Below are 24,454 nucleotides of genomic sequence, written 5' to 3'. Positions count from 1 at the left end.
TTCCTTTGGGGTTGGCATTGGGGTGCGACTCTCTCCCTTGTTTTCCTGCTCTTCTCCTGCCCTTTTCAAGGATACTCTGTCCCCCTAAAAGACAAGCACCCCCACATTTTTATATGACCCAAACTTGGTGCAAGAAATCCAGCAGATCCCGGTTTTGTTGATTCATCACAAACCAAACCAAACCATTTGGGTTCCATTCTCCTTTCTTTACTCCTCTGAACCCCCTTCTCCCTTTTCTTTAACCGCTAGTAGTAGGCTTAGCTTAGACCGCGTTGTCAGTCTCCTCCTCCTCCTCCTCCTCTCACCATGGCCATTGAGACTAGCTGCCCTAAGATGACACACACACACACACATGCTCACCGTGTTCCTCAAAAACCCTGAATGACTCTCATTTCAATCATGATGATGCAGCTGCTTTGCCGAAACACTGATCCAAATGATCTTAATCCACATGATTGTCTGAGAATATCCCACCCATGACTTGTCGTCATGTCAGTCAGTGAAAGCAAAAGCTAATTTGACATGATTCCAGCTCCACCGAGTGTAAATTATTCCTTAACCTGAGATTTGGCTCTACATTCTACTGTCATGTTGATAGAGACCGGTAGAAGTGATCCCTTGACTTGTGATCCTAATTAAGCTAAGCAACATCTGTTTGGATGTATTATCCTGTACCTGCAAATCTCAGTTTAGCAAGTCAAATGATGATGGATGCTATCCGAATGATTCTGACTTACACAGAGATGTTTGTTTAAGATATGGTAAAACAGTAACAAGTTGGGAGTGGGAAGTGCATGTTTGAACCACCCAATTCCCATATGATCCTTAGTACATTCCTCATTTTAATAAGCTTCCAAGCCCAGCCATAATAGCTGCAGACAGCCTGTTCGACTTCATCCGGTACTTGTTTCGAGCTAAGAAGAAGCAAGCTCAGTGAGGTCATGGAGGTGGGCGAATGGAAAGGCAGCTCAGCTCAGATCACTCTTGTACTGTTGTGGCCACAGGTGAGAAAATGTTTTCGTCCCTTAGGCTGTTGTGTGGCAATGTCACACAACCCCAATGAGGTTTGACCCATAATAGCTGCATCTAATCGCAGGGTACCAGACATGAGCACATGTGTAGGACATTCACAACCTCTTCTTCCCCCTACATATAATGCTCTTTCCAATAAATCTGTTCCAAATGCACCACTTCCCAAAATTCCAACCCACATATCACTTCTTTATTGCCATCCCCTGACCCTCTTTCAGAAGCTACCAAGAAGCAGAAACCCAATTCCGCAAGGGAGGGAGAGAGAGAGAGAGAAAGAGAGAGAGAGAGAGAGAGAGAAGAGGCGCAGAAGCTGCTGCTTTATATATGATCCGAGACCTCCTCAGCTGCATTCGGCGCCATGGCCAGCCGATGAGCATAGCTCCTCCTCCTTGGTGTTGTGCCCCTCGTCTCGCGTAGAACCGCCTGCTTCTCCTCCACGGCCGGATCGATGGTGATGCCCAGCTGCGATCCCAACGACCTCGAGGGCAGCACGCGACTCATCGAGGACCTCACCGCCAATGCCCGTCAGGTCCAGCAGCAGGTTCTGAATGAGATCTTGACGAGGAACGAGGGGACGGAGTACCTACATGGTTTCCTCCGTGCCCACAAGGGCCGTGATCTCTTCAAGAAGAAGGTGCCGGTGGTGGAGTACGATCAGGTCAAGCCTTACATCGACCGTCTTGCCAATGGGGAGCCGTCTCAGATCATCTCCGCCCAGCCCATCTCGGAGCTGCTCACCAGGTGAGTAACTCTCGTCGCCATCGTAACTCCGTCTCCATGACCAACCTCACTGTTGATTGACTGCGATACCAATGTGATGTTCTTCTGTGACAAGCTCTGGGACTTCTGGCGGGCAGCCCAAGATGATGCCTTCCACGGACGAAGAACTGGATAGGAAGACCTTCCTCTACAATCTCCTCATCCCTGTGATGAATCAGTGAGCTTCTTCTTCCCTTGTTTGGGCTAATGTAACAGTGGAGTCAGTCATTAAGCATCCTCGAGCTCACGCCTGCCGCTACCTTTCTGAACTCGCTCAGGTACGTCGACGGGCTGGACCAAGGGAAGGGCATGTACCTCCTGTTCATCAAGCCGGAGATCAGCACGCCGGCCGGCCTCACCGCCAGGCCCGTGCTCACCAGCTACTACAAGAGCCGCCACTTCCGGAGCAGGCCCTTTAACAGGTTCAATGTCTACACCAGCCCGGACGAGGCCATTCTCTGCCCCGACAGCAAGCAGAGCATGTTCTGTCAGCTCCTCTGCGGCCTCGCCCAGCGCGACGAGGTTCTCCGAGTAGGCGCCGTCTTCGCCTCTGCCTTCCTCCGCGCGATCAAGTTCCTCGAGGACCACTGGCCGGAGCTCTGCTCCAACATCAGAACCGGGACCGTCAGCGACTGGATCACCGACGCAAGCTGCCGCGACGCCGTCGGCAGAATCCTCCGCGAGCCCAACGCGGAATTGGCCGACGTGATCGAGTGGGAGTGCAGGAGGGAGCCCTGGGAGGCGATAGTTAGGCGGCTATGGCCGAGAACCAAGTACGTCGACGTCATAGTCACCGGATCGATGGCACAGTACATTCCGCTGCTGGAATTCTACAGCGGCGGCCTGCCATTAGTCTCCACCATGTACGCCTCCTCGGAGTGCTACTTCGGCATCAATCTGCGCCCACTGGACCTGCCATCGGACGTCTCCTACACTCTCCTCCCCAACATGGCCTACTTCGAGTTCATCGAAGCCGACAAGACCGAGGGGGGGGAGACCAGCAGCGTGGAGTGCAACTACACCGGCGATCTCATCAAGGTGGTGGATCTTGTGGATGTCGAGGTCGGCCGCTACTACGAGCTCGTCGTCACCACATTCACAGGTGAGGTCTCCTCCTCGTTCTTCGAATCGTAGACAGCATTGGCTTTGGCCACATCTCATCCATACCTTTCTTCTCCCCCTTTTTCACACACATCATGGTGATTAGATCTTGCATGTCTAAATTAACATAGGCAATGGGAGTAAACAAACAGCTCACCCGTGTCGTGTCTTTGCCATCAGGCTGTGTTGACTTTTTTTTTTTGTCTCCAAGTACTACTGCTGGTCTTCAAGCAGGGAGGGATCGGGCCAGTCCTCGATAACATGCACTGACGAGTGAGACCTCACACAGCTACAAATAAAATAAGCATGCACATGTAGAAGACAACTGTGCCACTGACTGCATCATCTGGATGAATCCCCAAATGCACCAGTGGCTTTGTCGTGAACTTTTCGGGAGACTTAGTCCGCTTCATGGACATGGAACGGATGGATGAGGCGTTTAATATCTGACTCAAACTTCATCCCATGTGCCTGACTCCATGTCGCAGTACATCTGAACTTGGGAGGTCACTGTGCATCCAGTCCTTTCCTCCCTCTTGTGGTCGATCTGAGATGGACACCCATCAGGAGAAGTTAACAGTAGTAGTAGTAGTAGTAGTCGTAGTCGTAGTAGTAGCGGCAGTAGTAGTACTTGAAGGGATTGTTCAGCTTACATATGACCTCAGCAACTTCTACTTGCCCGTGTGTGATAGGCTTGTACAGGTACCGAGTTGGCGACATCCTCAAGGTTACGGGGTTCCACAATGCTGCACCGCAGTTCCGCTTCGTCCACCGCCGCAACGTCGTCCTCAGCGTCGACACCGACAAGACCAACGAAGAGGACCTGCTGAAAGCCGTGACGCAGGCCAAGCTCCTGCTGGAGCCACTCGGCTGCCTCCTCACCGAGTACACCAGCTACGCCGACACCTCCTCCATCCCCGGCCACTACGTGCTCTTCTGGGAGCTGAAGACCAAAGCCAGCTCCGATCCTTCCGACGTCGACTCAGCCGTGATGGAGGACTGCTGCTCCACCATCGAGTCGTGTCTCGACTCCGTGTACCGGCGGTGCAGGAGCAGGGACCGGTCCATCGGGCCGCTGGAGATCCGGGTGGTGCGCCGCGGCGCCTTCGACGCGCTGATGGACTACTGCGTGTCGCTGGGCTCGTCGGTGAACCAGTACAAGACGCCCAGGTGCATCAAGTCGAGGGAGGCGATCCAGCTGTTGGAGGAGAAGGTGGTGGGGAAGTTCTTCAGCAGGAAACTCCCCTTCTGGAAGCCCTACACGATGATGGAGACCAAGGCCGGTTGATCCAGCACTGATGCCACCACCACCCTCCTTCGTTTACTGTCTCCATGTGTAATTCTTGTCCAAAGACCACTTTGCTTTAGTGACAGTACTGTACTTTTATTCCTACTATCCGATACACCGGACCGATGATTAATGAATTCAATGATCGATCGATGGGGTTCAGATGTGGCCCGTGTTGTCTTCACACGCGCACGAGCACAGAGGCCATGAGTGAGAGAGAGAGAGAGACAGAGGGAGGCAGCGGTGTCTCTTTGTGGTGTGACAGCCACGCCACCTGAGAGGAGAGCATTAATTGGGGAGAAATGGACTCGAGTGCTTGATGTCATTTGCACGTACGTGGCCCGATCCAAATCCATAAGAACTCGAGCCTCCCACTGGAAAAAGGATGCAATCGTCCACCAAGTGATTGCTTAGGCTGCATGATTAGCCGGAACAGATGAGGAGACGGTCAGGTGCTCAACACACTCCAGCTAACGATTACATGGCCATGGATCTGCCGAGTTGCATGCCTGGGCACCTCAACGCTGCATCGCTTGATGTGATGATACATGTTGATCTGATGGATCGTCATGTCATGCCCATCTCAGGTACTTTTGTCCCCGACCTAAACTTCTAACTCAGCATATGACGGCATAGCTTTCTTGCACCCCCGTAATTCTATAATCATAGATCATATATAGATAACCCTCAAAATAACAAAGATCATCGGGCCTTCTCATCGAATTTACCACTAAGTCTTCATTTTTCCACTGGGCTGTTGAAACTTGGCAACTAAACCTGAAATCAAATACTTCTTCATAAATTAGCACTATTATGCTATTTTGAAGTTTGATACAAATATGATATCCAAGAACATGATACATAAAGCTATCCCTAATGCTTAATTATCAAGTAACTTGGTCGAAATGTTGCCTCGGCTTGATCAACATCTATTTTTCACTCGACTAACACGATAGGTGGGACTCCGATCTATCATGATTTCGACATTGCCTTCACTCGATCAATATCCATCTTCCACTCGACTAACACGTTAGGCGAGACCTGAATCTATTATGACATCACTAGTGCCTCCATTTGATTGACATCTTGCTTCTACTCGGCTAACATGTTAGGCGGGACTTGAATCTATCGTGATATCAACATTGCCTCTACTTGATCAGCATCTTGCTTCCACTCGACTAACACATTAGGCGGGACTTAGACGATATCAACATTGCCTCCACTTGATCAACATCTTGCTTTCACTCGGCTAACACGTTAAACAAGACTTGAACCTATCATGATATTGAGACTCGGACCTATCGTGACATCGATATTGCCTCCCCCTGATCAACATGTTGCTTTCACTTGACTAACACGTAATGCGAGACTCGGACCTATCATAACGTCAACATTGCTTCCATTTGATTAGCATCATATTTCCACTCAACCAACATATTAGACGGGACTTGAACTTATTGTGACACCGATAAGGATGTCAACTCGACACCATAAGGTATGTATGCTATACAGTGTTTATAAAAAAAAATAATTCACTAAACCATTACTTTGTAACCCTTAGAGTAATGACATACATAACTATTCCCAATATTTACCACAGTCTCAACTGGATAACCATCCATCATGCTATAAAAAGGCCCTCGATTGCATTCTCAAAGTCATATGAATACAATTGTTTAACTTCGACATATAATCAATCCTTATTAGCTTGAGCATCGGAGAGATTTTGTCGAAAACGCATTCATCTGCATCGCCTAACTTCCCAATAGAGACAAATCCAAAAGTGGACATTGGTCGACTCCAAACCACACCCCCATCCATGTGTCTCTCGGATAACCAAAATTTATCGTACCAATATGTAATAGTTCACAACCAATAAACTATTTATAGCTCAAAGTGATAAAAAGAAGTTGCATTTGCCTCCAAGTTATATTAATTAGAATACGATAAGCATATCAACGAGGTTCAGTAGACTCGAGATCAGCATCAGAAGAACTCGTAATATAAATGGAGCTGAGGAAGGCGATTGCAGATCCAACAATTCCAACAAGTTATCCAATGAAATAAAGAAAAAAGGAAGTTTGATAGATCTGAAACTTTGGCTTCGAATCACACAGCGTGTGTTCTATCAAAGTGTGATTGATATGCATGTACAAGCAGACTGCATCATCAGCAAAAACGGATTCAAGATAGGGGACAAATCCGTTGGTTGGGTTGAATCGAGCAACCCTTTTTTGTTTTGCTATGGCTGCCCCTAAATGCGCGGTCGTGGGTTTGCGCACTCCGCAACACTACCAAGTACCTGATGCTGTTCTAACTAATATGGTCGGTGGACGCCATGCACACGGCGGTGGCCCTTTCTTCTGCTTCTTGTTTTCGAACATGTCTGATATGCAATCACAAAAAAGGATCGGTGAAACTTGACTTAATTAATTTTGATTTTCTAATGGATGATGAAGCTGGCTGTTGCATAGTCTGTTTCTAGTGCTGCAAGGCTCTCCTGCAATGGAAGTATGGTCAGCCAGACAGCGGATTGGTTTCTTCATCTCGGTACGGGAAATCATCAAAGAAACACAAAGATCCTTGTTGGAGCTTTAGACACAAGGAACCTAAACAGAGATTTATGGGCGGCAGATAACAAAGCGAAGATTTGTTGAAGTAAATTGCTCGAGAAGAAGGAAACAGAGTTATGGAGCTCGGGTGAGAAAGGACGAGAGCTGGCATGCGATCAAAGAGAATGGTTGAAATGGCACGATTCGATCGTGCGGAAGAGTAGGGGGCAGAAGTCGAGTTGCGAGCGCAGTACCTTTTGCTCCGCACTCCAGCACCTCCGGCTCATAATTCTCCACGCTGCTCTCGGGCACTTCGGCGATCACACAAAAGGCATACGGATGAGGAGGAAGCATTCAAGAAACCCTAAAAGTATTGGATAAAAACGCATTACGAGGGTATCTCCGTGTTCCAGCTCCTCCGGCTCCTTCTCCTCCTCGCTTCTGTGAGGCGCCTCGTTCTTCTGTTAGCGACAGACAATCGGAACAAGACAACCCATGCGAAAGAGGAATTCAAGAACCCGCCTCGAGAACTCGAGGCATGAAGAGGAGGAATTCAAGAAACCGCCTCGTCCTTTGGTTTCGCGGCGACAAGCGAGCGATGGGAGCGAGCGAGCAAACCCACGGGAGAGAAGGCATCGACAGACCAACTCAAGAAGCAGAGGCGTCAAGAACGGGATGGAGGGCGTTACCTCGTCTCCGTGTTGCTTGCATCTCCTCGCTTCCCTCGGGCTCCTTCTCCTCCTCCTCCTCCGGATTCGCAGGATCGCCAAGGGGGCGTCGACATCTCTCTCGACCGTGGCGCTCTGCTCGCCGCCCTCCTTCATATGGAACGCGGGGCAAAGTGGTCGAGCCAGTAGTAGCACCGACATGATCGACCAAGTACACGCATCTGCACTTTGGCGCCAATCTCGAAGCATCTTAACAACCGCATCGAAAACCGGATCACTGCCAGGGGGTGTCGAGTGCATCTGCACGAATCATAAAGCACTAAAGAACTGTATAAATTTATGATTTTGAACTAATTCAAGAGTTTGACCCGTACGACCCAAATCCAGGGTTCGAATTGAAATTACAAACGGTTCCGAGTCCACAACAGGTTGCAGCAGTTCGGATCATTCGTAAGAAGAAGAGCTGGTCGTCTTCATCATCTCCCCGTCGCCCATTAGGCTTTTCCTTCGGTAGATCTCGAAACAAAGCAACCAAAGAGAAGAGATCTCGTAATGTTCTTTATTCCCAATATAATTACGATATAATTTCTTCTAATAATCTGCCACGGTTGGTGTTGGCCTGTATCTCGACGAATGCAGTCCTTCTTCTTTTCAAGTGTTGGTCAAAAGAAGTTTGTCCTGCACGTTCAAGCATTCAAGGTGGGAATATGGAATCTATGGCATGGAGATGATGCATAATAAGAAGCATTGTTGATGCTCTCGACCAATAAGCAGCTTAAAGGTAAGGAAGGATTAGCTATATCACAATACTCGGGCATAGAAAAAGATATATCTTTTTTCCTTTTATGAACATGAAGTCATTTTGCCTAATCTCTCCATGAATCAGTAGAAGAACGAGTTACAAACTGCAAGAGTTTGCACAAGGCCGAGCATTATTCGATACTGGTTAGAAAAACAAAAAGTGTTTATGCCAAATGTCCACGTTAATTTATCTAATTTGTAGAAATTTGATTGCTTGCAAGTCTAACTGAAGGCAAAATCATCAACAAATAAGACCACAACAACTACTCACTGATTGAAGTCAATGATGGTCAAATAAGACCACTATGGAGAAAATACCCAGTTAATACAAAAGCCAGGAAAAGTTCAGTCGACAACATAATTCGGCTAACGATTTGAGGTCAGCATGTGAACCAAAAATACCGATGAGCCAACAATTCTGATATCTCAAACAGCCATAAGATTTCCAAAGTTGCGCATTATGAATATAGATCCAGCAAACAGACAGGTGGCACGAAGCAGCTTCTGAAAAAAAAAAGGGATAAAAAATTGATAAGTGAATAAGTTGCAAGCCATAAAAGATGTTTTACTGTTGTCACCATAGGCAGTCACAAATTTCATCATCTGACAATGTATCATTTCTCACCCAGATAACGCAAAGTATTTCAGACTAATGACAGCAGTAGATATTAGGAATTTGTCTGATAACAAGTCAACAAAATATTTCATAAAGTTCCACCAGAATAATATGGCTTATCCGGTAGTAAGAGCACATCCATATTTGTTTCCCGAAATGTCAGACTCAATATCCTTCAAACATAGATTAACATCTTTTAGGCTACAGGCCCGCAGCATAGTGTGGAGATAAAGAAGTAAATATGCATGGGATGCATACCTCGGCTCTTGGTTTTTGATAAGTTCTCTAGCTGTTTCTTTTGCAAACATCTAATTATCAATTTAGCTTCAGATTCACTTAGCACTGTCACTTTCCGTACGGTACAAGGGGTTTCCCTTTGTACAAGTTGTTTCACTAAGTAGCTGTAAATTCATCAAGTAGTTACACCATAAAAGGGTTTTCTTTTTAAACAAATGGGCTTCAGGATTCTAAAGACCATCAAAAAGAATATTTCCAAAAACTAAGAGGCAGAGAATTTGGATCATCAAAGAGATGACATGAAATCAACTTATTTACAAGATAACATCATTTCCTGACTTTATATATGATGCGTGTGATGAGCAGCTGATTACTACCATCAACAACACCAGAGTATTCCAGAGAGCAACTATGACAAAAAGGTTGGCTGGAAAAATTGCACAAAGTCCTCCTGAATTTATCAGGATGCACTAAAATTGATTATTTTCAACATTCAGAAAACATGACAGTATGGGAAAAAGCTAAAAAAAAAAAACTATCACGAGGTAAACACGATACTTTTAGATGTTTGTTTTTTCTTCAATATTGAAAAGTTGAAAAAGCACACTTTCTAGGAAGGATGAACCACAGATCTCTGGTCCATCATCCAACATATGTTACAGTTTAGGTACAACCTCATACGGTAATCGACTGAGCACCTGAAATATGCACCATTTATGATACTTGTACAAATGGATTTCTGAAAATCAGTGATTCAAAAAGTACTAGGCGCCAAACGGCGCAAAGGTCCCAAAACACTCGAGGCGCTTGCCCGAGCAAAACAAGGTGCTCTGAAATATAAAAATATAAAAATATATAATATAATTAAAATATAATTATTTAAATAAAAATATGATATTAAATTAAAATATACTGTTAACAGTATATTACTTACTGTTAATAGTAGTTAGAGGGAGAGAAAAGAACTGTTAAGTGTTAACAGCAACGGAGGGGATAAAAGTGGAAACTGACGGAAAGTGACAACAACAATGGTGAGAAGCTGACAGCAGCAACGGCAAAGAATTAGTTTAAGACAACTACGGCAGCACTACAAATGCTGCTTGTGAATGGCAGCAGTGGCAACAGCGGAAGCTGCGGACAACAGCATCGGCAACAATGGCATCTGTAGCTGCGGACAACAGCATTGGCTACTGACGCAATCTCATTCCACTGAAATCACAAAATCACACATCCATGAACATCACGCATAATCCACCAGCTACAGATTATGACAAAGTCAGAACACATAATACATCGCCTTATTGTCTATAGACAGTATGGTCAATAAGGCCATGAACATCAAGCATAATCCACCAACTACAGATTATGACAAAGTCAGAACACATAATACGTCTTCATTGATCACAACAATGCTTCACCCAATTAGAGAAAGATAGGTATGTCAAAGAACTTAGATGTAGATAGCTCGATATTGAGTACTGATCCAGTCCCATTCCACTAAAATCATCAAATCACATATCCATGATCATCAAGCATAATCCACTAGCTACAGAGTATGACAAAATCAGATCACATAATACGTCTTCTTTGATCACAACAATGCTTCACCCAATTCGAGATAGCTAGGTATGTCAAAGAACTAAGATATAGATAGCTCGATATTGAATACTGACCCAATCCCATTCCACTGAAATCATCAAATCACATATCCATGAACATCAAGCATAATCCACCAGCTACAGATTATGAGAAAGTCAGAACACATAATACGTCGCCTTATTGTCCATAGACAGTATGGACAATAAGGCCATGAACATCAAGCATAATCCACCAGCTACAGATTATGACAAAGTCAGAACACATAATACGTCTTCTTTGATCACAACAATGCTTCACCCAATTAGAGATAGTTAGTAATGTCAAAGAACTTAGACGTAGACAGCTCGATATTGAATACTAACCCAATCCCATTCCACTAAGGAACTACAAGACCAATCCATATGCCAAAGAAAAGAAGCCCCTCTAATTCACATCTATCCGCAACTACACACCAAATAACAGCATCGAAGAAGGAAAACCATTACAACAAATCTAAGTAACTCCAATTAAAAGTACAAAGAGCCGAAAATTGAAATGCAAGGAAAATAATGTAAACACGACGAGGACACCGATAAAAAGCGGGAAAAAAAAAGAAAAAAAGGAAGGGGTTGCGCCGAAATTACCGAGTTGACGGCCCAATTGGCTTCGTCATTGACTTGGGAATTCCAAAAATCCTTAATGTTCTGTAGGGAGACGGAAGGTTTCGCCATCTTGATCGCTCTAGGTTTTACGGCTCCGGTTTCGCGTTAGGTTTGGCGGCTCGTTTAAGCACCGACAGACCGGTGCACGCAGACCATTCCACACCAAGGCGAACAATCCCTAAGCACGAAACTGGTGCCTGTTGGCTTTGGGCCTCGAGATTTGGGTTTTGGGCTTTGGGCTTTTCGACTCCTGCAGCTGACGTGTGACTCCTGAAATATAAAGATCACGTACGGCGTACCGTATCAATGTACTTTGGATGTCAAATATTATTTTAGAGGGATATATATAACATCTCAATTTCCAACTGTTTCCCTGTTGACGTCATCTGAGCTTGTGTAACCTTCTAATTCATATACAGCCAGATGAAGTTTATTTGTGCTCTCACTCCTCCACAGTAGTTAGATGTCCCCAAAAGATGCGTGATCAAATTGTGGACTTTAGCCACCTATTGACCTTCTAACATGGAAGTTATTGCTGAGCAGCACGGCTATGTTGTGACGTTGGGTCTTCCTTTTCCATAGACTTGACTTTCAGGCAGAGAGGTTGGTGGTTGGTATGACTCGTTCTCTTTTAGGCTGCCCACTCCCTGTATCTCTCTTTCGTAACTGGTTGATCCTATTTAATTAGGTAAGATATATTATAGATATTATTAGATTTTGATTATGATTATTGACCAATAGAAAAGAAGTTTATATTAAAATAAAATTTCTTAGGAGATAATCTTGATGGGAGGAACTCTCCTAATAACTTATCCTAGACCCTCTGCTCTCGCCTATAAATAGACAGGACATCTAGGGGCTAGACCCTCTGCTCTCGCCTATAAATAGACAGGACATCTAGGGGCTAAGGGTGCATCTGATGGACAGGACATCTAGGGGTTAAGTGTGCATCTGAGTAGTGAGTAGTGCATCATCTGAGTAGTGGTCTTCTCTCAATCTCCCTCTCCCCTAATCCCCTAATTCATCAATCTACGTGGTCCTGTGAAAAGATAGGAAGAGAAGAGAAGGATCTAGTTCTCATATCCTTATAGATTGATATTTCAGATCCGAAGATGGAGCGTTTGTAGATCAGATAAGGTTTATTCTTCTGAACAACAAGAAATGTATGCATCGTAATATTGTTAGATCTAATTTATTTAATTTCAATCTTGGCATAAAAGTTTTTTCGCATTACAGATAGCATGATTACAGATTTTATGCTAACAATTGGTATCAAAGCCAAGTTCTTGAGATCAAATATATTAGATCTATTATTGTTCTTTACGATGCCCGAATGATTTGTCGGATATTATTGATTTGTTTTCTTTCTATATGATTTGCTCTATTACTGTTTATGAGCAATGTATAATTTTATGTTTGATCGATGAATTTACTATTTACTATCATCGATATTATTGAGATGATCATCTCTGTTGATCATTGTCGACGAAGGGTCGTGTACCACCCCGCAGCCGCGCATCACGATCGTGCGCAGGCAGAGGTTCGCTTGCGAGCGGTGGCGGCACCACGGGCATCCTGCATCGCCTGTGAACGCCATGCTTGCGGAAGGCAACGGCTGCAGCCCATGTGAAGGCAGCGGCTACCCTCACGCATAGTGGTGGCGCCCGCAGATGGCGCCTGCGAAAGGGCGGTGGCTGCAGATGGCGACAGTCGTTGCCCCCGTAGAAAGTGGGCAGCGGCAGCGGCCAAGCGCGGGCAAGAACCGCGGCAATCACGCGTAGGTAGTGGCAGCGGTCGCGCATGGGCACAAGCAGCGCTGCGGCATGGCGACCGCGCGTGGGTAGGTCGTGCACAGGCAACGACCACTCGTGGGCAGAGGCAGCCCTCGCGACGGCAGCGGCCGCATGCTGGCAACAACTGCGGCCAGCCGTGAGCGCCGTCCGCAGGCAGGAAAGCGCAATGGTCGCGCGTAAGCAGCGCCACACGGCAGCAAGGCAGATTAGGGTTTTGGCATAATTACAGTTTTGACCTCGAGGCTAAGTTTTGCAAAATTATAATTCCGCCCTTTGCAAATTTCGTAATTCCACTTTATGTTCTGTCAATATATTTATAGTTTTACCTTTGGGTCTAATTTTGCCAAATTACAGTTCTAACCTTCGTAGATTTCTTAATTTCAGTTTATATCCTATTATATATTTAGAATTTTATTCTTATGAAATTGAGAATTTTAAGTTATATTCTCAATTATAAAATTGATAAATATGATTTATTATAATTATGATTGAATTTAATCATGATTATATTTTGGTTATTTGATTGGATTTAATTTTTGATTAAAAAATTATAAATTATGGTTTACTTCATAGTTTTCTGAAAGAAGAAGGAATCATGTCATTTATGGTTATTATGTTGTATATCTACAAGAATTATATTATGATATAGGAATCAGAATGGATCCCTTATTTTTATCACGGGTCATGAAAAGTAATGATTCTGAAAAGTAATATGATGCAATAAAAAAAGAGTTAAAATTAATAATCAGAATGGTGTCTGATAAATTTATTGAATTGTCCAATAATTGTAAAAGAGTCTATTATATAAATGTGGCTCAAAGGACAATGTCGATATAATGGTCAGATTTGTGGTTAAATGTTTTACTCATAAGCAATGTATCGACCATAATGAGATTTTTAATGAACTTATTAAAAATCATCATTACATTAATGATTCATTATAAGTTTAAGTTATATCATAATGATATGAAAATATTTTTTAAAATATCTAGTTTTATATGGGTTACTCTAAATGATTTATAAAGAAAATGAAAGAAATATAAAGTTTGGTATGCAAATTCAGGAATCCATTTATGACATTGAACAAGCTTCAAGGCAATGATATATAAAGGTTCTTGATATTATTATTTCATATTTAAGATAAATACTATTAATCAATATTTATATCAGTGGGAGCAAGTTTATTATATTGGTCATATATATAGATAATATTTTGTCTTACCAATAGTGATCTTGATTTACTATACTAAATCAAGAAATTTGTCACTAAAAGTTTTAATATGGTTGATATGAATGAGACATCTTATATTATTAATATTGAGTAATTCAAGGATAGACCTCAATGATTATTAAGATTGTCTTATAAATGATATATCAACCGAGTCTTGAAATGATTTTAATATACAACTTTATTCAGTCAAAGTTTTAGTCAATAGTAAATGCTTGAAAATAACTTGAAAAGAATCAGATAATGAAGATATTCTTTGTATATGTGCAGTTGGAAGTCTATGCTCAAGCCTGTGTTAGAAAAGATATCAGTTTTTATAATTAAAATGTTGGGTATATATTGAAGTCATCCAAAAAATATTAAAGGACTACAAAGAAAGTAATAAGATATCCGGAAGGGACAAAAGATTATATGCTCACATGTATGAAATTATATCAGCTTGAAATAATGATATTTTTCAGATGCTGATTATATAAATTGCCTCGATAATAGGAAGTTCACCTTACGGTTAATATCTATGTAATTAGATAGGCAATTTATTATTATTAATAATAGAAGTTGATTTTGTGGCATGTTTTGAGGCCACTAATCAAATTTTTTATTGTAAAATTTTTATCTCAGGACTTGGTGTAGTCAGATTCAATTAAAGTCGTTGAAGATATTTTATGATATTGCAGTAGTTTTCTTCTATAAGAATGATAAGTACTATTGCATCTATATGCATTATGGTATAAATTACTTGATGGTTAGAGAAGATGAGTTCAGAAACATCTAATGTCAATTAATTACATGAGTTCCACTGTATTGATTGCTGGTCCATTTACTTAGGATTTACAGTCTAAAGTATTTTAAAAGAACATGTTCTTATGATTGGGTTTGTGAGCAACCCATAAAGGATATGGTAATGCATGTTTAATTGGATATTATAATTGACATTCTTACTTACATATTATGGTTGAATGTGATGACAAGATTGTCTTGACAAGACAAATTATATGGGTCATTTTGGACTGCATTAGGAAAGGCTAACAGTATTGTGGTACATAGAAGGAAGTGTGACATTGATGGTATACAACCGTTATGACTCATATTGTTAGTTAGACTTAATGTAGTATTATTATTCGTATTAGACTTATTGACCTATTTTCTAAAATTCACGCGCGTGTATATAGTTTTTTAGAAAATTTCAAAATCCAATTGAGTCAAATTATTTTTAAATAAATTTTGTTTATTTATTTTTTATTTTAAGTCTTTTTTATCTTACCAATTATTGGGCCAAGTAGGAGAATGTTAGGTTATGTGATCCTATTTAATTAGGCAAGATATATTATAGATATAATTAGATTCTGATTATTATGATTATTGGCCAATAGAAAAGAAGTCTATATTAAAGTATGATTCCTTATGTGATAACCTTATGGGAGGAACTCTCCTAATAACTTATCCTAGACCCTTTGCTCTCACATATAAATAGACAGGACCTCCCTCTAGGGGCTAAGGGGGCATTTGACAGACAGGACCTCTAGGTTAAGTGTGCATATGAGTAGTGCATCATCTGAGTGCATGAGATGAGAAGGATCTAGTTCTCAGATCCTTGCAGATTGATATTTCAGCATCGTAATATTATTAGATCTAATTTTTCCGCATAGCATGATTACAGATTTTATGCTAACACTCCCCACCTCTCAGCCACACTACCTGCAAACTGGAATGGGTCTCCTCGGTTGCAGCATCCTTGTGCTTCTCCTTCTGGCTTCCGTCGGCCCTGCAATTGCCTCTTCCGGTGGAGAATGCAAGGCACTGTTCTTGTTTTTGTTACCATCACTTCTCATAGAGTTGACTGACCTCGAGATGAACACAACTCGCATGCGTGCAGCTTCTTGAAGAGTGTTCCACCGACAGCGATTGCCAGGCAGGGTTGTATTGCTTCTCCTGCCCCTCAGGGTTCTCGGGCTCCAGGTGTGTCCGGTCTACGGCGACGGACCAATTCAAGACTGTGGTATCGCTTTGTTTTCTTGTTGCCCTCTTACCTCGTTTGGTCACTGCTTTGCATTCTGCTTTTGGATTCTTGCTCAGTTTTGCTCTTGTAAAGGCACCCAATTAAAGTTTCAGATCCACGCATGCCATGGGTTTTCTTCACTCGATGAAAATAAGAAACACTTCAAATTATGATTGACCTCTTGTCTTCTTCCTTGTAGTTAGATCTGTATTAAATGAGTTACCAGTGATTGATGATTATGATTAAATAGATGTTGAATTAGTAATGATCCATTTCCCCCTACACATTGTTGTATTGAATTCAGCAAAAGGTTCTCATGAATCCCAACTCATCTTTGTCTGAATTTTCCCCTATAAATGGTTCATTGACTCTTTGAATTGTTCACACCAATCAATGCCACAGATTCTTATCTATATAATGCATTTATCTGACAAGTTTTTCTTCCTTTGTTGCACTGCACCATTGCCGCAGAATAACTCCCTGCCTTTCAACAAATATGCATATCTCACTACACACAACGCTTTTGCCATTGATGGGGAGCCATCTCACACTGGAGTCCCGAGGATTACCATCACAAATCAGGAGGACACTGTCACTCAGCAGTTGAACGTAATCCTCCTAATCTTCATATTTCATGAAGCTGTTGTTTGAACGCCAACACGAATGACGAAGTTATCTTCCAAAACAATGATCCGCAGAACGGCGTTCGAGCGTTGATGTTGGACACTTACGACTTTGAAGATGACATCTGGTTGTGCCATTCCACCGGTGGGAAATGCTACGATTTCACTGCATTTGTAAGTATGCTTTGCAAGCAGATAGGATGGTAATCCTTTCACTATTTGGGTTTGCATTAGCTAATTTCTCATTGAGACTGTTGATTCCAGGAACCAGCCATCGATACCATGAGGGAGATCGAAGCCTTCTTGTCTGCAAATCCATCAGAGATTGTCACGTTGATCTTAGAAGACTATGTTGAGACTCCAAATGGATTGCCAAAGCTTTTCAATGATTCAGGTCTGACAAAGTATTGGTTCCCAGTCTCGAGCATGCCCCAAAATGGCCAGGACTGGCCTCTAGTAAGCGACATGGTTGCCAGCAACCAGCGCCTTATCGTCTTCACGTCCATCAAATCCAAGCAAGACTCAGAAGGGATCGCCTATCAGTGGAACTACATGGTGGAAAACCAGTGTAAGCAAGATCTTCTTTCTCCTCATTTGAGGTTTTGCTCCTGAAAGCTTTATCACGCAATGCACCATACCGGTGTCTCATTTCTTGAGATGCTCGATGCTTTCGATGGGGCACGCAACGATCGACTACTGCAAACACCATACCGGGGCAAAGAAGGGATACATGTCACAAGTTCTTAAAATGAACCGAAATCAATATATTTTCATCGTCTACTCTGTTCTTCAGAACTCAAAACATACTTTTCGGGTTCTTTCTTCCGACTCTGTAGATGGAGACGATGGCATGGAAGAAGGCAAATGCTTCAACCGTGCTGAATCTGCTTCTCTAAGTGACACGACCAAATCTCTTGTGCTGGTGAACTATTTCTCCTCGATACCAGTGAAGCAAACGACCTGCGAAGATAACTCCGGCCGACTCATCAACATGCTCAATACATGCTATGGCGCAGCAAACAACCGATGGGCCAATTTTGTGGCTGTCGATTTCTACAAGGTATTACTTATGTCACTCTGCTTTTGATACTGCCAATAGACTACCTGATGAGCACGAAAACCACAAGCACAGCAACAAGTGCTGTTTCTCAAATCCTACTCGTTAGCAACTCTACTGGAAGATTATTAGTCTCCTGCACACCTTATCCAAAGATTTTTCTTGCCAGATGAAAATTTAAAAAGTGTTGAATTTATTTCCAGAGAAGTGACGGCGGAGGGTCATTTCAAGCAACAGATATGCTTAATGGGAGATTGCTATGTGGCTGTGATGATGTACGCGCATGTGTGGTAAGAACTTCACCTGTTTCTCTGCTATAATTTCATACAGGTTCAAATTTAAAGATGATAATTGATAGAAACAGGAGCTTAGAAACATTGACAAACCGAACAAATACCACCTAATTCAGAAGAAAAGATGAATATAATCTTCTTCCTACTGCCTGTGTCCTTGCAGGCTGGGTCTACTCCCGGTGCATGCAGCAGTCCTTAACAGCAATGGTGATACGAATTCATTGTGGCATTGGCCTCTTTGAACAGCAACCTACTGCAACATATAGTGGTATTCCATGGGATTCATGTTTTGTAATTTTTGTTTATTGTTTCCATATTCTGATGAACAATTCTACTGAAAGAATAATGTTCCGACACAAGTTTTCTTGGATTGATTGGCGAGTTTGACATCTGCAAACGGCTATGAATCTAAAGTCCCAGTCATTGATTTGATTTCCAGAAGAAGCTTCTCCTTAGAAGAACTGGATGTTGTGACATGCCATTACCTGGATAATAACCAGCAAAATGTTTGCTCTTCTTGGACACAACTTCCTCAACCCAATTCTCTTCATGCTGCATAACTGCAGTGGTTTCAATTGTTAGATTTAGTCCTCAAGATAATCTCAAATTTAGATTATGACAAGTAGAACATCAACCACTAATGGTGTTGTAGGTCCATGTCGAGGCCCTGTCTCTGTCTCGATATGTCTTCGGTCCAATGGAGGGAGACGATATTGCAGACATGCTGGGACATGCCGGACTTTGACACCTAAAGAAGCTTTCATTGACATACAGAATTGAGAAGGACGTATGCGGACAGTAATGTTCATCTTTAACTCATATAATTATTGACTTGGGTCCCGAGAAATAGTACATATATATCCTAGCCCAGTCTTCTGATAGCTTGAGTGCTTGTCCTGTTTCAGCACATGAATTGTCAACACACCTAACTATTATGACCCATTTGCTGTTGTTGTTAGGTCAACTTCAGTAACAGTGCTGCCTAAAATCTCACGCATGATTCATCAATACCCAATATTAAAAGTAGGACTACACCCTTCTTCTTAAGACTACATCTACTATGCTTAGGGATTGCCTCTGGTAAGTGGAGTGTGCTTAAGGAGAGGATAAACAAAAAGTAGTGAACATTTAAAGGAACACCATTGCTTCACATCAAAAGCTCCAGCCACTCCAACATGTCTCACACCAAATCTACAGAGAAGAGGAGTTGGAGAGATGAGGGAGAGAGAAACAAGATGGCTAACTAAGATGCAGTACTTGCTCTGTTGATGACTTCGATGTCTGTAGTTGCGAAGACGGGCAAGCCGTCCGAGAGGACAGCATGATCACAGATCTTCAGCTCGAACAGATCGGAGCTGGAGTCAGACACCTCCTCCTCCTCGTCTTCTTCCCCTCTGATCGAGTTCTTTCTTACCCCTGGCAATGGAAGATCATAATCCCCGAACCAATCTCTTCCCGGATACTGATCGCCGGGGTCATTCAGTACCCATTTTTTGTTCTCCCTGTCATGCGCATCTCTCTCCTCGGTTCTAATTCCGTGGAGTCCGTAATCCTTTTCCTTTTGTACTCCACTGTTGTGCAGCAGCTCGGTGATGCTTGTGCTTCTCCATGCCTCAATTCGTGGGCAGAAGGTGACAGATTTTTGGCCCCTGTTGCACTTGTAACTGATCGATGGAGTAGTACGGTAATTGTATGGATACAAGTCTGGATTCGTAAAGCTGCTGCTGCCACAGAACTTGCTGGATTTGGAACCAGTGCTGTTGGTGCTTTGGGAACGGCTGATGCTTCTTCTTCTCTCTCTCCCCCCAAGGCTATTCTCCTCCTTCGCATCCCCCTCCTCCGGTGGCTCTCTGGTCGTCGAGGTGGGGTTCAAACACTTGAGCTTCCTCCCGGAAGCCGCTTGATGGAGGAAAGAGTTGAGTAGGCCGACTAACCTAGCACCGGGAGAGCTGGGCTGCTTGCACTTCTTGTCTTTCATCAGCGAGGAACTGCTGCTTATTTGTCTCTCATCTAAGTGTCCCTTCTGCGCGCTGCTCGGCACCCTATCTTCAACCGTCACAGCTCCATGGGAGCCAAATCCACCTACCTGCAGGCCCGTGCCATCGATTGCACCGGAGAAGTACCGCGTCGCCTCGAACACGTCGAGGTCGTCGGATTCATTCCAGCTGTCGAATGACTTCTCCTGGAGGTGATTCATGCTTGGGAAGGCATGCAGGTGTTGACTCCTGCATAGTAGATGCGAGTGATGGTTCTTAAAGAATACTGGAGGCCAAGTGAGGTTATTGGCATGGTGGTTTTCAATGGCTGTGGGTCTTATGATCAACAGTATTGCACTGTTGAGGATTCTGGACGGAGAGAGACCCACAAAATAATGCTTAGATCCTCATGTTTGTTATCCAATGAGAACGGTGTGCTCAGCATAGGATCATGTGGAGAACGCTGCACACGCACTGTGCGGGAATCCCAAATATCAAGATCGCTATCTCTTCAACAGCAGGAAGGCGTTTAATTAGGTTCGGTCATCGTCACTTTGTCATCTCCGTAAGACCGATGAGGAAGACGACGATTTCATGATGAAAACATCAGCAACACAAGCCAGGCAATGACCTGCCGAACCTTCTTTGGTCCTGCTGCTGCCTGAAGAAGCGATGCATATTAATGGGCTGGTCTCAAGATATAAATGCAGTTGCTGTCGAACGTGAGCGTTCTTCTCTCAGCTATCGACACGGAATGTGTCGGAGAAAAGCTGTCTTCGGTTGCCTCATCCTTCATGCCATCTATGTATTTGCTGATGAAAGAGGAGAACATGGACTGCAACTCCAAATCAAGTGGTAAATGCAATACATCTGAGGGTTAGCCAAGCCATTAACTAACTATGCATGGCCTTATCTCCATGGAGCTGTTTCCTTCAGCTACAGTCCATATGCACCATCTGCTCCAGTGATTGGACAGCATGTATGGTTGTCCCTACCGTACGAGCGCGGCCGTTGTCTGCCGCTCACCTCCACACATTCTAAAGCGAGAGCTGCAGAAACTGGAGCCCATGGTATCCCTTTGGACATCACAGAGGGAACCGAAGCCGCAGTAGCTCTTGTTTGCCTTGTTGACCGGCCATGGAGGGGGGTCTCTGCTGTGCCGTGCGTCATGCTTCCAATTAAAGGAGAGATAGTGTCGGTATGAGCTCGACAAGCACATCCACGGCCATCGTCTCCTTCCTCACTCAGTTACGTGCAATGCTCATGGTATGACATCAAGACCCGTATTATCCCTGTTCTTTGTAATCATTTCTTTGTGTTCTCATCAATAAAAGAGAATTCGGAACTGTTCTGCTTCGGCTCTTTAAATCGCGCAAGATGCAAAATCCATCTTATTCGGAAGCTTTGGTTAAGGAAGACAGACGCCACACTCTCAAAAGCAGAGGAGAGTCGGAGCAATATCGGGATCTTAATGTGCATGGTTATAAAAAGATGTTTGAGTCCTACAAAGATCGAATTATTTTTGTATTTTTATTCGAATGAGGATAGTTGAATATATAATTGAAGTGTAGCGTAAGTTTCTCGGTGTTCATTCATTGGTATGCAATATTTTTTATGTTCTATTAGTCTGTGTCTTCACTTGAAACCAAGAAACAGCGGCTTTGCCATTAACACAATCCACCCACTCTACTGCTTTGAATCAGACGAGATTTTTGCACCCCTCCGTCATCCTCTCGGGGGCCGGGAGTGTAGCCTGGCCTTCTGCCTGTACAGGACCGCCGGCTTGACCGCCCCGCCCATCCCACTGCCACCACTTGATAGTCTACTCTGTACCTGTGCCTCCTTGATCGGTCTAGATCGCAACAGCCCCTCAGGATTTGGGAGGACTCTCAAAGTATGGATGCTACAACCACTCTCCTCCATAGTGGCTTGATGGTTAAGATAATGGCCGTGTAGCCCGTAGACTCGTGAGGAATTATTTGTTTTGGACGATGAATGTACCCGCACGATTTTGTTCTATCGGAACATGTGAATTCTAAAAGACACATCTGAGGGTAAGGGAGACCCAGCAGACTTATAAGCTCTTGGTTCCCATACTCCTCAACCAATGTGAGACTAAATGACCTTATCAGTACTCCCTCCATAGGAGAGCCAAGAGCTTATAGCTAAGGTGCACGGCCTGGGAGCGAGTTTGCTCAGCCGAGGTACAGGCCTTGGGCCATCATTCTAATGCCAAAATGTTGATGAACTGATGTACTGTAGTCGATGAGTCAGCACTGCTTGGTCCATGGGTTGATGTTGAAAGTTCACAATCGGTTGGAAGAAGTGCTGAAGCCGACTTGTATTGGGAAGGTTGGGATGTTGATGCCATATAAGGAAACACATCTCTCGATCGGGACATTGACACCATCTTCCGGAAAGGCATCTCTTGGTCTGGGCGAAGTCGCTCATTCAGGGGTGGCCGAGCTCCTACACAGAAGACCCTCGTCGGGGGGTTCCCGACTTTAGCCCCTCGTAGATTAAGTCGGCAGTTACCTCTTTTCATCCTTTCTTTCCTCTCCTTGGCTAGATGCCAATCAAGGGCTTTTTATACTATTGCGTGAGGATCGATTGTACACCGATTTGATGCGACGATCGATCCTCGAGTGACGAGATGGTATCTTCGTACGATCGTCGCACGGAATGGTATCATGCGACATCATCCCAAGCTTTCTGGGACAGGACTTGTCGAGGTATAGATTTTGGCTCGGCATGGGGAAGTACCCCTTGTGCTAACTTGACAGGAGTATGATACGACATGAGTTGTGACACGGTTGGAGTCCAAAATATGTCTTATCACCTCCGATCAACTATCCTTGTACCAATAATCAAAGTCACTAGTATCAAATCGTTTATCCCAAAGCAGAGTTGTAATTCTACACTGAAACAGGATCTCGTTACAACTTTTTACACACACAACACTACAAGATTTGGGACCGAATTATGCTGGCAATATAATCAGATGCGGGCAGTTGATTCCACGACAGCTTTCCAAGGGAGATCTTCGCCCAGGTTAGTGTTCAGTTAGAGGTTGGGACCTCCCTCTCAATAGGTGGTACACACTTTCCGAGGAGGTCAAATCATTTGGAGTTGAGGCCCAAACCAATTGATCATCATCGAGGGAAGGGACTTATACCTATGGATCCTACGAGCCAAACAAAAGTATAATCAAATCAGATTAACACCTCAATATTTGAACCATTTATATTAATCAAATCAGAAAGTATAATAGTTAGTGTTAACAAAAGTAAGCCAATAACTTATGAGGACTGTGCCTGATAAGATATATTTTGGGTCTAAACCGTGTCGACTCATCAGCCACCTCGACATTCAATTCTATCGACAGAAAACTCCTGACATTGACCCGTGGATCAAGCCATGCCAACTCATCAGTCACGACACATTTATTCAGCAACAGTGTCAATCCAAGTCTCATTCCCAAAGCGGCCCATGTATTTCTTAAACCCTTCCTAAGTATCCCATCATCACTAACAAAGGTCTAACCAATTCCAGGAGCATGTAGAAGTTCTGGTGACATTTCAAGAAACAAAGTTGTCATATTTGGCAATAAAAATCCTTAGATAATTTTCCTAGCCACCCTAGAGTCTCGAATGCTGAGCCCACCCTCCCATTTAGGACTAGTCATCATACTCCATCCAATCAGGTTCATTTTATTCTTGTTGTCATCTTGATTCAAAAAAAATTCTCTTTAGATCTTTTTTATTTTCTTGATAATCTTCTCAGAAATCGAAGTGTTCATTAGGATATGAGTAGGGATAACATTCAGGACATCATTAATGAGGATATTCTTGATGATCTAACATAATAGTCCTTTGAATCACCCTTGCACCCTATAAAATGCTTTATCCATCGATACAATTTGAAACTTCTCTTCCAACTAAAGTTTGTATATGAATCTAGATATAAGATAGGCCATTCTCCCCTCACTTACCCTAAGTGTGTTGTGTCTCTCAATCTTGTCACTTTTATTGTAAAAGATTTTTTTAAAATTATTAATGGAGATGTTAGATGAAAAGTCTAAATAGGATGGCTTTAAGACTATTGTACATCTTACTGTTCCCTGAATACCACAAGAAGATCATCTACAAAAGATATCTTAATGCCATGGATGTTGAAAGGAGAAATTTTTTT

General features: G+C 43.3%; 4 protein-coding genes across 5 annotated transcripts; 2 read left to right on the top strand and 2 right to left on the bottom strand.

Moving 5' to 3' along the window:
• The first annotated feature begins 1,480 nt into the window (after nt 1-1,480).
• LOC135651970 (indole-3-acetic acid-amido synthetase GH3.17-like) lies at nt 1,481-4,342 on the top strand. Its single transcript, XM_065172667.1, has 4 exons — nt 1,481-1,773; nt 1,868-1,969; nt 2,070-2,893; nt 3,585-4,342. The coding sequence occupies exons 1-4, from the start codon at nt 1,481-1,483 to the stop codon at nt 4,178-4,180; spliced, it is 1,815 nt and encodes a 604-aa protein (XP_065028739.1). The 3' UTR covers nt 4,181-4,342.
• LOC103968596 (uncharacterized) lies at nt 2,833-11,436 on the bottom strand. 2 transcript variants are annotated; one of them, XM_065172668.1, is made up of 5 exons: nt 11,277-11,436; nt 7,422-8,705; nt 7,125-7,193; nt 6,987-7,043; nt 4,493-6,680 (listed from the first exon to the last, which is right to left on the bottom strand). In XM_065172668.1, exons 2-5 carry the CDS (start codon nt 7,698-7,700, stop codon nt 6,624-6,626), a joined length of 462 nt encoding a protein of 153 aa, XP_065028740.1. In that variant the 5' UTR covers nt 7,701-8,705; nt 11,277-11,436; the 3' UTR covers nt 4,493-6,623. The 2 variants fall into 2 exon arrangements, 1 of the variants encoding a protein (XP_065028740.1); XR_670485.3 differs by lacking the exons at nt 6,987-7,043; nt 7,125-7,193 and adding an exon at nt 2,833-2,971 and having other exon boundaries at nt 3,050-4,957.
• A 5,358-nt stretch (nt 11,437-16,794) lies between these two features.
• On the top strand, nt 16,795-18,646 carry LOC135650686 (PI-PLC X domain-containing protein At5g67130-like). The gene is made up of 6 exons (XM_065170211.1): nt 16,795-16,923; nt 17,013-17,111; nt 17,202-17,505; nt 17,774-17,997; nt 18,198-18,284; nt 18,451-18,646. Exons 2-6 carry the CDS (start codon nt 17,031-17,033, stop codon nt 18,484-18,486), a joined length of 732 nt encoding a protein of 243 aa, XP_065026283.1. The 5' UTR covers nt 16,795-16,923; nt 17,013-17,030; the 3' UTR covers nt 18,487-18,646.
• Nucleotides 18,647-19,389: 743 nt separating this feature from the next.
• LOC135650553 (protein BIG GRAIN 1-like E) lies at nt 19,390-20,605 on the bottom strand. Its single transcript, XM_065170022.1, has one exon. It carries the CDS (start codon nt 20,482-20,484, stop codon nt 19,531-19,533), a length of 954 nt encoding a protein of 317 aa, XP_065026094.1. The 5' UTR covers nt 20,485-20,605; the 3' UTR covers nt 19,390-19,530.
• Between the last annotated feature and the right edge of the window lie 3,849 nt (nt 20,606-24,454).

The sequence above is a fragment of the Musa acuminata genome, chromosome BXJ3-10, assembly GCF_036884655.1.
Source record: "Musa acuminata AAA Group cultivar baxijiao chromosome BXJ3-10, Cavendish_Baxijiao_AAA, whole genome shotgun sequence".
In the NCBI taxonomy this organism is placed as follows: domain Eukaryota; kingdom Viridiplantae; phylum Streptophyta; class Magnoliopsida; order Zingiberales; family Musaceae; genus Musa; species Musa acuminata.
The sequence above is the reverse complement of the archived record's forward strand: the minus strand, read 5'-3'. Positions and strand labels throughout refer to the sequence as shown.

Excerpts from the sequence above, each read along its gene's own strand:
- LOC135651970 (XM_065172667.1), top strand. The coding sequence starts at position 1,481 with ATGGTGATGCCCAGCTGCGATCCCAACGACCTCGAGGGCAGCACGCGA. Across the intron at positions 1,774-1,867 it reads ATCTCGGAGCTGCTCACCAG|CTCTGGGACTTCTGGCGGGC; the intron begins GTGAGTAACTCT and ends TTCTGTGACAAG. Across the intron at positions 1,970-2,069 it reads CTCATCCCTGTGATGAATCA|GTACGTCGACGGGCTGGACC; the intron begins GTGAGCTTCTTC and ends GAACTCGCTCAG.
- LOC135650553 (XM_065170022.1), bottom strand. The coding sequence starts at position 20,484 with ATGAATCACCTCCAGGAGAAGTCATTCGACAGCTGGAATGAATCCGAC.
- LOC103968596 (XM_065172668.1), bottom strand. The coding sequence starts at position 7,700 with ATGCACTCGACACCCCCTGGCAGTGATCCGGTTTTCGATGCGGTTGTT. Across the intron at positions 7,044-7,124 it reads TGGAACACGGAGATACCCTC|TGCCCGAGAGCAGCGTGGAG; the intron begins GTAATGCGTTTT and ends TGATCGCCGAAG. Across the intron at positions 6,681-6,986 it reads GCTGGAGTGCGGAGCAAAAG|GAGAGCCTTGCAGCACTAGA; the intron begins GTACTGCGCTCG and ends CTTCCATTGCAG.
- LOC135650686 (XM_065170211.1), top strand. The coding sequence starts at position 17,031 with ATGTTGGACACTTACGACTTTGAAGATGACATCTGGTTGTGCCATTCC. Across the intron at positions 17,506-17,773 it reads CTACATGGTGGAAAACCAGT|ATGGAGACGATGGCATGGAA; the intron begins GTAAGCAAGATC and ends CCGACTCTGTAG. Across the intron at positions 18,285-18,450 it reads ATGATGTACGCGCATGTGTG|GCTGGGTCTACTCCCGGTGC; the intron begins GTAAGAACTTCA and ends GTGTCCTTGCAG.